Source organism: Oncorhynchus masou, chromosome 25 (genome assembly GCF_036934945.1).
Source record: "Oncorhynchus masou masou isolate Uvic2021 chromosome 25, UVic_Omas_1.1, whole genome shotgun sequence".
NCBI classification, from domain to species: domain Eukaryota; kingdom Metazoa; phylum Chordata; class Actinopteri; order Salmoniformes; family Salmonidae; genus Oncorhynchus; species Oncorhynchus masou.
In genome coordinates, this window is record NC_088236.1 from 20,941,603 (window position 1) to 20,954,276 (window position 12,674).

At 42.4% G+C, this 12,674-nt stretch overlaps 1 protein-coding gene across 1 annotated transcript in view; it reads left to right on the plus strand.

The window, feature by feature from the left end:
• Positions 1-1,924: 1,924 nt before the first annotated feature.
• The window catches only part of LOC135513521 (condensin complex subunit 2-like), a 44,416-nt gene continuing 33,666 nt past the window's right edge, over positions 1,925-12,674 (plus strand). Inside the window, exons 1-9 of the mRNA XM_064936399.1 lie at positions 1,925-2,061; positions 3,418-3,638; positions 3,746-3,836; positions 5,290-5,382; positions 5,672-5,789; positions 5,951-6,102; positions 9,425-9,614; positions 11,742-11,824; positions 12,067-12,269. Coding sequence (XP_064792471.1) covers positions 3,427-3,638; positions 3,746-3,836; positions 5,290-5,382; positions 5,672-5,789; positions 5,951-6,102; positions 9,425-9,614; positions 11,742-11,824; positions 12,067-12,269 — 1,142 coding nt within the window. The 5' untranslated portion in view covers positions 1,925-2,061; positions 3,418-3,426. The remainder of the gene's footprint in view (positions 2,062-3,417; positions 3,639-3,745; positions 3,837-5,289; positions 5,383-5,671; positions 5,790-5,950; positions 6,103-9,424; positions 9,615-11,741; positions 11,825-12,066; positions 12,270-12,674) is intronic.

The following is a 12,674-nucleotide window of genomic DNA, read 5'->3' on the forward strand; positions in this document are numbered from 1 at the left end:
TGGTGCTTGCCTACGGAGCTGTGAGGGGAACGGCACCGCAGTACCTCCAGGCTCTGATCAGGCCCTACACCCAAACAAGGGCACTGCGTTCATCCTCCTCTGGCCTGCTCGCCTCCCTACCACTGAGGAAGTACAGTTCCCGCTCAACCCAGTCAAAACTGTTCGCTTCTCTGGCCCCCCAATGGTGGAACAAACTCCCTCACGACGCCAGGACAGCGGAGTCAATCACCACCTTCCGGAGACACCTGAAACCCCACCTCTTCAAGGAATACCTAGGATAGGATAAGTAATCCTTCTCACCCCCCCCCTTAAATGATTTAGATGCACTATTGTAAAGTGGCTGTTCCACTGGATGTCAGAAGGTGAATTCACCAATTTGTAAGTCGCTCTGGATAAGAGCGTCTGCTAAATGACTTAAATGTAAATGTAATGTAAATGTTGAAAGAGTACACATGTGCAATGACTGTGTTTATTCATAAGGGGTGAAATGTTAAAACCAAATATCTGTGCACACAATTTCACTAACTATTACTACATCATAATACATAGTCCTGATCACCATTTGATACAGAACTATAAAATACATGTATTGGAAAGGCCACAAACCTACACAATGCAATGATTCTGTTCTCTTCTAGACCTATTTACCGCCATCTAGTGTCATTTAGGGATAAATCATCAGTACTGTATTTGAAAATGTTTGAATAAGTCTAGCAATTCTTTCATAGGTTACCAATGTTTTTTATGACGGAAATAGGGTCATATTTCAATATGCAAACCTAAACTCAATTACAATGATAAGGCTCTGGCCTAAACCAGGGACCTTTATCTTTTTTTGAATAGATCTTTCTAAATGATTTAAAAATAAATAATGCATTTCTTTAATATAGCGCTTTCTTTACAAGTAGAATCTCAAAGTCGCTTCAAAAACAAAATAAACAAAAAACAATTTAACAAATGTAGGAATATGGCAGTTCTTGGGCGATGGTCTTGCACAGCTTTAGATGATAAGCAGTTGAGAAAGGCACTATCTTGAGAAGAGAGAGAAGGCGGTAGTACACATCAGCAGCGGTCCAGAAGAGCCGAAGCAAGCCTCTGCATCTCCTCAACACAGTCCACTTCCCTCGAGAAACTGGGGAAGGGGGCCAAAAGGCAGATGCTCTTTATCTGGTGTTGCTGCATCATTCAAATCACAATTAGCAAGATAGCTAGCTAGCCAAGCCAAATATAAACAGACTTGTCACAATCACATAAGCATTTTGCTACACTGCAATAATGTGTATGTGACCAATACAATTTTTTTTAACCTTTATTTTACTAGGCAAGTCAGTTAAGAACAAATTCTTATTTTCAATGACGGCCTAGAAACAGGGGGTTAACTGCCTGTTCAGGAGCAGAATGACAGATTTGTATCTTGTCAGTTCAGGGATTTGAACTTGCAACCTTTCAGTAACTAGTCCAACGCTCTAACCACTAGGCTACCCTGCCGTCCCAAATTTTGATTTGAAAGACCTTATCTCTTCTGTTTAAAGAGTGAATATGCTCTGGAATTTGGTGCCATTTGGGACACAACTTGGTCAAATGTTTTAATTAGAGAGAGGACTCTGCACCGCAGTTGGGTCACCCACTCTGGAGATAAAACACCAGAGAAAATATTTAATGGTAGAAATGTCACCTCAAAAAGTTTCAGGACCTCGGTAACACTCCCCCAGTTTGTCATCTTCTAAACCACCCAATTAGCCACCAATCACCCCATTAAAAGGTGAAAACAATGGTGTGATTGGTAAGATGTTTCCACCTTTTAATGGGGTGATTGGTGGCTAATCGGGTGTCTAAACACAAAATGTGGTGTGGGCGGGGCTACCTCAATGGGGCGGAGTCGAGTGTCGATTCAACATGGTAACGCCCACTGTCATTACGAAAACCCGTCGGCGCACATTTTCAAATCTGATCAGGAACAAAAGTGCATTCATACAAAGCAAAATACGCGTTGTTTTCATTTTAATGTAGCTATATATAAAGAAACAGTTCACTGTTCCAGAAGCTTTGGAAATAATCGAGGTAATGTACCAATTCAATCTATTTACAGCTTTTGTTTTCATACTCGTTTGCTAGCATAAACAAAATCTGGGGATGGCAAATTAGCACATTTTAGTTAACCTTTAATTCAAATCAAATTAATTTATATAGCCCTTCATACATCAGCTGATATCTCAAAGTGCTGTACAGAAACTCAGCCTAAAACCCCAAACAGCAAGCAATGCAGGTGTAGAAGCACAGTGGCTAGGAAAAACTCCCTAGAAAGGCCAAAACCTAAGAAGAAACCTAGAGAGGAACCAGGCTATGTGGGGTGGCCAGTCCTCTTCTGGCTGTGCCAGGTGGAGATTATAACAGAACATGGCCAAGATGTTCATAAATGACCAGCATGGTCAAATAATAATAATCACAGGCAGAACAGTTGAAACTGGAGCAGCAGCACGGCCAGGTGGACTGGGTACAGCAAGAAGTCATCATGCCAGGTAGTCCTGAGGCATGGTCCTAGGGCTCAGGTCCGCCGAGAGAGAGAAAGATCCTGATATCAATAAACTAGTTCGTTAGCTAAAGTTGGGTGGGTATGATTTATGTAACTTTCCAACAGGAATCCGTTCCAAAAACTTCGTAAATATCAAGGTTGCCAACAAACAACGCATACAATGTTGTATAGCGGTAGAATAAGATACCGGGTAGGGATTGGGCAATTTTGTTAAATGTTTCATTCACCACGTTTATTCCGAAAAAAGTCTGTCCTCATTCTGGTAGCCTATGGACAAACATTAAGAATAAACTACGTGGTTTATTCTTCGGCAGCTAGTTAGCTAGGTGAATTGATCATGCTAATTTACGTTGTATGCGTTTGTTGTTGGCATCCTTGTTATTTACGAAGTTTTTGGAACGGATTCCTGTTGAAACGTTACACATCATACCCACCCAACCTTCACTAACTTTAGCTAACTTAACTATATATGATATCAATAAACTAGTTAACTTGCTACTCTAGTTATCTAATCCAGTTGTGTTTTTAGCTAGCTAAAAAGTTGGCTAACTAGGTAACGTTAACGTTGGTAGCTGTGATAATAACAATCAAACGATACCTTCCTGTATTTAGGCTAGCTAGGTTTAGCTTTGCCAGCCCAAGTGCCAACTAAAATTACTTTGTTTACAGGTGGCCAATAACAAAAACGTTGTTAATTTAGGATTGCTTTGAAAAAAATCAAGCCGCTTTGGTAACGTTAGATAGCTATGCTCCTATGATCAAATATCCAACAGCTAACGTTACTGTTAGCTACCGACAGTATAACTCGTTTTTATAAATGTAACTTTAGGAATCAGAGAGGAATAAAGAACTTAATGAACATCTGTGTCCCCCTCTCCCCACAGGCTGTCACGATGAGCTCATCGTCCTCACCCCTTCCCCGGGTGCGTCAGTGGGCCTCACCGTCCCTGAAGCACAGGGGCGCCTCTCCTGTCGCATGCAGCACCCCGCTCTTCGCATCTTTCGAGGGAAACGATGATGAGCTAGAGCGGCGTCAGAGGCGCAGATCCCGGGTCATTGGCCTGCAAGCTGCCGCTGACTCATTTAATGAATCTACCTCTCATAGGTAGGACAAGCCCTCTCTCTGCCAGTAATCTCCTTTAGTACTACATCTTGACAGATGTTCTGTTGATTTAGACCTTTGTAAGAGACAATCCTTGTGTTTGTGTTCAGCACCAAGGGGACCCCTGCTGCTGTGCCCAAACTGTCAAATGCACAGATCTCAGAGCATTACTCCACCTGCATCAAGCTCTCCACTGAAAATGTAAGCAGCATGTGCATGCATGTACTGCCGTTAAAAGGCACTCTTCTAGGAAGGGCAGAATATGTTCTCGCTCCGAGTCATTGCTTATGGCGTCATGCGTTTCCTTCAGAAGGTATTAATACCCCTTGACTTATTCCACATTTTGTTACAGCCTGAATTCAAAATAAATGACATACATTTTTTTCTCACCCATTTACACTCTCTCATAATGACAAAGTGGAAACATGTTTGTTTTTTTATGACACCCCTGTGTCAGTACATGTTACAATCACATTTGGAAGCAATTTTAGCTGTCTTTTTCTGGAAGAATCTCTAAGAATTTAGCAAACCTGGATTGTACAACATTTGCACATTATTATTTTTCAGCTCTGTTCCTTTATGATTTTGCCTGTGCTTAGTTCTTCTGTTTCTTTTTATCCTAAAAAGCTCCATAGTCCTTGCCAATGACGAGCATAACCATAACATGATACAGCCTTGTAAAAAAGAGTTCTACTCAGTGATACGTTGTGTTCAATGTGTCCCAAACAAAATGCTTTATATTCAGGACATAAAGTTAATTTCTTTGCCAAATATTTTGCACTTGTACCTTGTTGCAAACAGGATGCATGTTTAGGAATATTATTCTGTGCAGGCATCCTTCTTTTCACTTTGTCAATTAGGTTAGTGTTTGCGGAGTAACTACAATGTTGTTGATCTATCCTCCGTTTTGTCCTATCACAGCCATTAAACTCTAACTGTTTTAATGTCACTTTTAGCCTCATGTTGAAATCCCTGAGTGGTTTCCTTCCTCTTCGGGATCTGAGTTAGGAAGGACTTATGTATCTTTGTAGTGATTGGGTGTATTGATACACCATCCAAAGTGTAATTAATAACTTCACCATGCTCAAAGGGATATTCAATGTCTGCTTTTTATTTAATTTTTTACCCATCTACCAATAAATGCCCTTCTTTGCAAGGTATTGGAAAAACTCCCTGGTATTTGTGGTTGAATCTGTGTTTGAAATTCACTGCTCGGTTGAAGAACCTTACAGTTATCTGTATGTGTGGGGTACGGAGATTGAGGTAGTCGTTCAAAAATCATGTTAAACACTATTGCACACAGTGAGTCCATGCAACTTATTACGTGACTGGTTAAGCAAATTCTTACTCCTGAACTTCATTGGGCTTGCCATAACAAAGGGGTTGAATACTTATTGACTCAAGACATTTCAGCTGTAATTTTTGTTATTAATTTGCAAAAATAAAAATACTTTGACATTATGTGGTATTGTCTGTAGGCATGCCAGTGACACACAATCTCAATTTAATCCATTTTACATTCAGGCTATGACAGAACAAAATGTGGGGGAAAGTCAAGGGGTGTGAATAATTTCTGAAGGCACTGTATCTCCAGCCATGCAGGTTATTGGAAACTGATGTCTCAGATTCACAAAGCCTTGTCCTATTTTTGTAGAAAATTACCACCAAAAATGCCTTTGGTCTTCACCTGATTGACTACATGGCTGACATCCTCAAACAGAAGGATTCTGAGCTCACAAATTTCAAGGTATGGCTTGATACATTAATTATTCCTTTTATTGTAGTTTCTGTTTCTTATATCTCTTTAAATTTACTCATCACAAAACTCTCTTCAGATTTCCACTACTATTGAGGAGATTAAAGTGTAATCTGCTAATGAAGAAATAAGCTTGTAGCGCAACCACTTAAGATATACATTGTTTTTATAGGCTTATTCCAAACTAATGGAGTATATTGATGACAGACTGATCATTTCACTTTATGGACCTAGTGTCTGTTGGCTGTATGAGATGGTGTTTATCTCTGTCCTTGCCAAGGTGGCAGCGGGTACCTTGGATGCCAGCACCAAGATTTACGCAGTCCGAGTGGATGCTGTCCATGCTGATGCCTACAGAGTACTGGGAGGACTGGGTGCTGAGACCAAGCCTGGGGAAGGTGAGAGCCTCTTAACTATAACATCCATACACTGTCTGTGTGTCCCAAATGGAATACTATTCTATGTTGCCATACTGTGACTTGCTCTGTTGTAAAAAAAAATAATAATAATAATTGTTGTCAAAAGATAATCAGGCTCTGACCTTTTCCTATGCGCATAGAGCATGGAGCGGGAGATGGGGGAGAGATGGCGGAGGGTGCTGCAAGAGAGCTGGCTGCCAAGCAGGTGGTGAAGAAGAAGAGGCCTCCCAAAAAGACTGTGGCGCAGAACCTGAGCAACATCAACAGCTCTGAGTCGGAGAGGAAGTGTGAGGTAAGTGATGGTTTTCCTGCTCTAGGAATAGCCTGAGGTAAAGGACCAGGCAATGCCTGTGAGGTTTGATGTGGAGTCACCTGGACATTTTTGAGACACATAGCCAAACTCTGAATATAAATGGAATTGGTGCAGAAAGCCTTTTGAATTTTCTAAAGTGAGTGTGGAATAGGTGAAATAATTGTTGTTATTGTATTACTAGAAAGTGTATGCCCTCAGGTCTGGAGGGAAGCAAAAGTAATTCCGCCACCTAAGAATAGAGGAATGACTTGCTCAAATAGCCACCCAATCAGCCTCTTAACAACCCTTAATACAATTTTGGAAAAAAATTGTGTTTGACACAATCCAGATACAATGCTATTTTACAGTAAACAAATTGACAACAGACTTTCAGCATGCTTATAGGAAAGGACATTCAACAAGCACACCACTTACACAAATGATTGTCTGAGAGAAATGAATGATAAATATTGTGGGGGCTGCTTTGTTTAGACTTCAGTGGGCTTTTGACATTATTGATCATAGTCTGCTACTGGAAAAACGTATGTGTTATGGCTTTGCACCCAATGAAATATTGTGGATAAACAGTTACCTGGCTAACAGAACATGGAGAGTGTTCCTCAACAGAAGCCTCACCAACATAATCCAGGTAGAATCAGGAATTCCACAGGCAGCTGTCTAGGCCCCTTACCTTTTTCAATCTTTACTAATGACATGCCACTGGAAAATGAGCACGTTGAGGTGACTAAACTGCTTGGAGTAACCCTGGATTGTAAACTGTCATGGTTAAAACATATTGATAAAACAGTAGCTAAGATGGGGAGAAGTCTGTCCATAATAAAGAGCTGCTCTACCTTAACAGCACTATAAACAAGGCAGGTCCTACAGGTCCTAGTTTTGTCGCACTGTTTAGTCGTGTGGTCAGGTGCTACGGAGAGGGAGTTAAAAAAACAATTGCAATTGGCTCAGAACAGGGCAGCATGTCTGGCCCTTGGATGTACACAGAGAGCAAACATGAATCTCTCCTGGCTCAAAGTGGAGGAGAGATTGACTTGATCACTAATTGTATTTGTGGGAGGTATTGACATGTTGAAAGCACCGAGCTGTTTAAATGACTAGCACACAGCTCAGACTCCCATGCATACCCAACAAGACATGGCACCAGAGGTCTCTTCACTGTCCAAGTCCAGAACTGACTATGGCCACATAGAACTCTATGCATCAGTTACCTGATGTGGAAAGCAGTAGAATCAGATTTTTTTTTAAACGGATAAAAATACACCTTATGGAACAGCGGGGACTGTGAAGCAACACAAACATGGGCACAGACACTTGCATACACACACACAATAACATACGCACTATACACACAAGTACACATGGATTTTGTGTTGTAGATATGTGGTAGTGGGGGCCTGAGGGCACACACTAGGTGTGTTGTGAGCTGCTGTCTGAAAGATGACTGGGAATATGGCTGAATATAAACCGTGTATTTATTCCCTCCAAGGCAATCAAACAACCGACCTTTTGTTATATGGAAAAAGTGGAGTCGCAATTCAACTGCTCAGACACGAGACGTATGTGGCAGGGTCTACAGGCAGTTACGGACTACAAAAAGAAAACCATCTACGTCACGGACACCGTCTTGCTTCCAGACAAGCGAATCACCTTCTTTGCCCGCGTTGAGGATAATGCAGTACCACCGACGCGGCCCGCTACCAAGGACTGCGAGCCTCTTTCTCCGTGGCTGACGTAAGACATTTTAACGTGTTAACCCTCGCAGGGCTGCTGGCCCAGACAGCATCCCTAGCCGCATGCACAGACCAGCTGGCTAGTGTTCTTACGGACATATTAAATCGCTCCCTATCCCAGTCTGCTGTCCCCACATGCTTCAAGATGTCCACCATTATTCCTGTACCCAGGAAGGCAAAGATAATTGAACTAAATGACTATCACTCACTACTGTCATCATGAAGTGCTTTGAGAGACTAGTCAAGGATCACCTCCACCTTACCTGCGTGGCCATGCACACCTCCAACTCAATCATCAAGTTTGCAGACGACACAACAGTAGTGGGCTTGATTACCAACAACGACGAGACCGCCTACAGGGAGGAGGTAAGGGCACTCGGAGTGTGGTGTCAGGAAAACAACCTCTCACTCAATGTCAACTAAACAAAGGAGATGATGTGGACTTCAGGAAACAGCAGAGGTAGCACCTCTCTATCCACATCGACGGGACAGCAGTGGAGAAGGTGGAAAGTTTTTTTAATTTCCTCAGCGTACACATCAGACTAACTGAAATGGTCCACCCACACACACTCTGTGGTGAAGGCGGCGCAACAGTGCATCTTCAACCTCAGAAGAAATTTGGCTTGTCACCTAAAACACTGGCAAACTTTTAATGATGGGCAATTGAGAGCATCCTTTCGGGCTGTATCCCCGCCTGGTACGGCAACTGCACCGCCCTTAACCGCAAGGCTCTCTAGAGGGTGGTGCGGTCTGCACAACGCATCACCGGGGGCAAACTACATATCCTCCAGGACACCTAAAGCACCCGATGTCACAGGAAGGCCATAAAGATCATCAAGGACAACAACAACCCGAGCCACTGCCTGTTCACCCCGCTACCATCCAGAAGGCGTTGTCAGTATAGGTGCATCAAAGCTGGGACTGAGAGACTGAAAAACGGCTATCTCAAGGCCATCAGACTGCTAAACAGCCATCACTAACACAGTGGCTGCTGCCTACATTGACTCAAATCATTGGCCACTTTAATAAATGGATCACTAGTCACTTTAAATAATGCCACTTGAATGTTTACATTATCTTACATAAGTCAACGCATGTGTATAATACTGTATCTTATACAATCTACTGAATCTTGCCTATGCTGCTCGGTCATCGCTCATCCATATATTTATATGTACATATTCTTATTCCATACCTTTAGATTTGTGTGTATTAGGTAGTTGTTGTTAGATATTCGTGCACTAACAATTAAACAAGTAATCTGTCGGAACAAGAAGCACAAGCATTTCGCTACACTCACATCTGCTAACCATGTGTATGTGACCAATGAAATTTGATTTGTGTAATCTGTTATGAATGTAATGTTATTAATTGTATAACTGCCTTTTGCCAGACCCCAGGAAGAGTAGCTGCTGTATTGGTAGCAGCTTATGGGGATCCATAATAAATACAAAGCCAGAGGACTTATTATGATATTTACTGAGAGTATGGATCCTACAGATCCTACAAAACTCACACATGGTAAACTCACCAATATTCTCCTTGTTATCATCCCACCCCTCCAACTCCAGGTCGACCCCATGTTCCAGCGCATGGCGTCGTCCTTCGATGAGAGCAGCACAGCAGGCGTATTCCTGTCGGTGCTGTTCAGTGAAGACAGTAGCTGTGAGCTGCTCTTCCCCTCCCACATGACCCTGCTGCACTCCACTCACTCCTGCTCCCATTCTCCTCCGCAGCACGTCCCTTCGCTGCCCTTCACAGGTAACACTGACTGGGTCACGTCAGCATCACACTTTTTGACCCGGGACATATGTAGCAAGAAGTATCCCAGAGTAGAAGTTCTGATTTAGGATCAGCTTTGCCTTTTTAGATCACAATGTATATGATTGTGTACAATGGGAGTCTGATCCTAGAACAGCACTCCGACTCAGTGCTTAATTTGTCAATTAGGAGGTGCCTGAACAAAGTGAGCCTGAGAGAGGGGTGACCTGGGGGGCTCTGAGGTACCATAGCGTATAAAAAATGCTTTCACCTTCATAATAAAGAATCGGATGCATTATCGCTTTTGCGTACTGGCATAGTGCAGTAGAGGCGATTTGTAGAAGTTGCACTCATGGGGGACCGTTTTGTAGCCTGGGATCCGAGGAAAATTTGGTCTTGCATAAACTCATTTCATGCAATTCTATATCATTTTAGATGACTCGAGACTTTAGCAGAATCTTTTTTAATACCCAACAAGTTATCGGAATTTCTGGATACTTTGACACTGACAAACTAAGAATCAATAAAAACGACCTGTCTTGAATCCATCAATAACTTTGGCCTAGGTGTGTGGAGACAAACATATTGTACAATATGAATATGACAATATGAAAAGGAAATGAGTCTTTAAAAAGCTTTCCAATTTCACTGACTCGCCCAATGATGTGCAGCTCACTCACCAGTGATGGTTGATGTGCTTGTGCCAAAAGCTTTTCTCTCGTTTTACTTTGTAAAAAAAATGAAGTTCACTCAATAGGTCCATTTGGAAGTTGATAACTTGGTAGACATATTAGTCTTTTCAGCAGGATCCATTTGCTTTACAATCTCGGGAAAACACAGGTTGTATTTGAAATGATTGCTAAAGGCCTGTTTTTGGCTGCATGCTGTTCACCTACAGATTTACTGCTGGTTCCCGACTGTAGGCATCAAATCACATTTTATTGGTCACAAGTGCCGAATACAACAGGTGTAGACTTTACAGTGAAATGCTTTCTTAAAAGGCCATTCCCAACAATGCAAAACTGAAAAAGACAAATATATTTTCTAAATAAAAAGAAAATAGTAACAACAAAAGGGCTATGTACAAGGAGTACCAGTACCGAGCCAATGTGCAGGGGTACGAGGTAGTTGAGGTAATACAGTTTGTACATGTGGGTAGAGGTAAAAGTGACTAGGCAATCAGGATATATAATAATAGCCATTTGATAAACTGTTCCGCAGTCTTTTGGCTTGAGTTGTGATTGGATTACACACAATCCACAGTTAGGCTATTAAACAAACAAAAAAGTTATTGATCCTCTGTGGCTAAATTATAGGCCTACTCCTTATTTCTGAACAGATGGCAATAATTCCATAACTTTGGTAAATATATGGACATTTATCAGGAGTGCTGCGGCACCTCCAGCACAATTCTTGTGGCTATGGTTCTATAAGGAAATAAATAATGTAGTGCAAGATACAGGCGTGTTTCTTTCTCTCACCACAGCAATGGCCACGTGCGTTGGTCTATATAGGCTGCAATGTTGCACAAAAACCCAGGCTGGCCCACACAAATCAATTCTTAGAATATCAGGCATGTTTTCACATCACATATGTTAGGGGGCAGAATAAATCTGGTGGAGTCAACTTTCATTTTTACAGTGAAAATAATTTTTCATGCCACAACAGGTACTGAATCCCGGCAAATAGGTTCCAAAACGAAACGGTGAAGTGCCAGATCCTGTTGCAGCAGAATCCAGATTAAATTAAGCACTGCTCCTACTCTGAGACACATGAATACATATGACCCCTGGGCTGTTTTTGCTGTAGTCTGGCATAGAATCTCTAGATTTTCTCAAAGCCTGGTTGTGTTGAGTGATGCTGTAAGGCAGTGTTTCTCAATCCTGGTCCTGGGGACCCAAAACGGTTCACATTTTTGTTTTGCCCTAGCACTACACTCCTGATTTGACTAATCTAAGGTATGATGATGAGTCTGTTAGTGGAATCGGGTATGTAGTGCGAGGACAAAACAAAAATGTGCACCCACCCAGAACCAGGATTAAGAAATGATGCTGTAAATTATTGGCACTTGGCCTACATATTTCGATTTCATGGTATCATTTATGAAATGATTGTGTGATTGGACAGGTGGTCTCCAGCAGACCCAGGAGAAGAGCTCCATCTGCCCATCCCTGGCAGACTTCTCTTTCACCAGCAGGAACCCTGACCAGGTGAGCGCAACATACACTTGCAATATACACAGCTTCCATTCCAAATGGCACCATATTTCCTATATAGTGCACTACTTTTGACCAGGACTATGGGCCCTGGTCAAATATAGTGCACGGTATAAGGAATAGGGTGCCATTTGGGAAGCACACATCTTTATTTTAGTTTGGAAATGATACAGATTGGAGGTATTGTTTTGATAAAGTAGTCATATAGCCCTATATAAATCGTTCTTCTATTATAGACCATGACCCAGATGCTGGAGAAGATGAAGCAGGGGGATCACGTGTTTGACCGGAACACTGAGGCGGAGCCGGATGAGGAGGAGTGTCAGGATTTTGGGGATAATTTTGATGGAGACTATGAGGAGGGTCAGGGGGATTATGGAGGAGAGGGCTCCAAGGAACACAAAGATGGCTGTAAGGCTGGAGGGCCGGGGAGAGGAAGGTGAGTGTACTGAGGGTGTTTGTTACAGGGTGGTAACAACCTGGGGGTGTTTGTTGGTACTCTGCTTGTTTATACCTGTAGAGCAGTGGTTCCCAAACTCTTTATAGTCCCGTACCCCTTCAAACATTCAACCTCCAGTTGCGTACCCCCTGTAGCATCAGGGTCAGCACATTCTCAAATGTTGTTTTTTGCCATCATTGTAAGCCTACCACACACACACTATACGATACATTTATTAAGCATAAGAATGAGTGTGAGTTTTGGTCACAACCCGGCTCGTGGGAAATATCCTCTCCTGTTGTCCTGGTTTGCAGAAGGGGATGTCTTCCTTAATTGAACCCCCCCCCCGTCAACGTAACGGCGCCGACAGAGATGGCCGCCTCGCTTCGCGTTCCTAGGAAACTA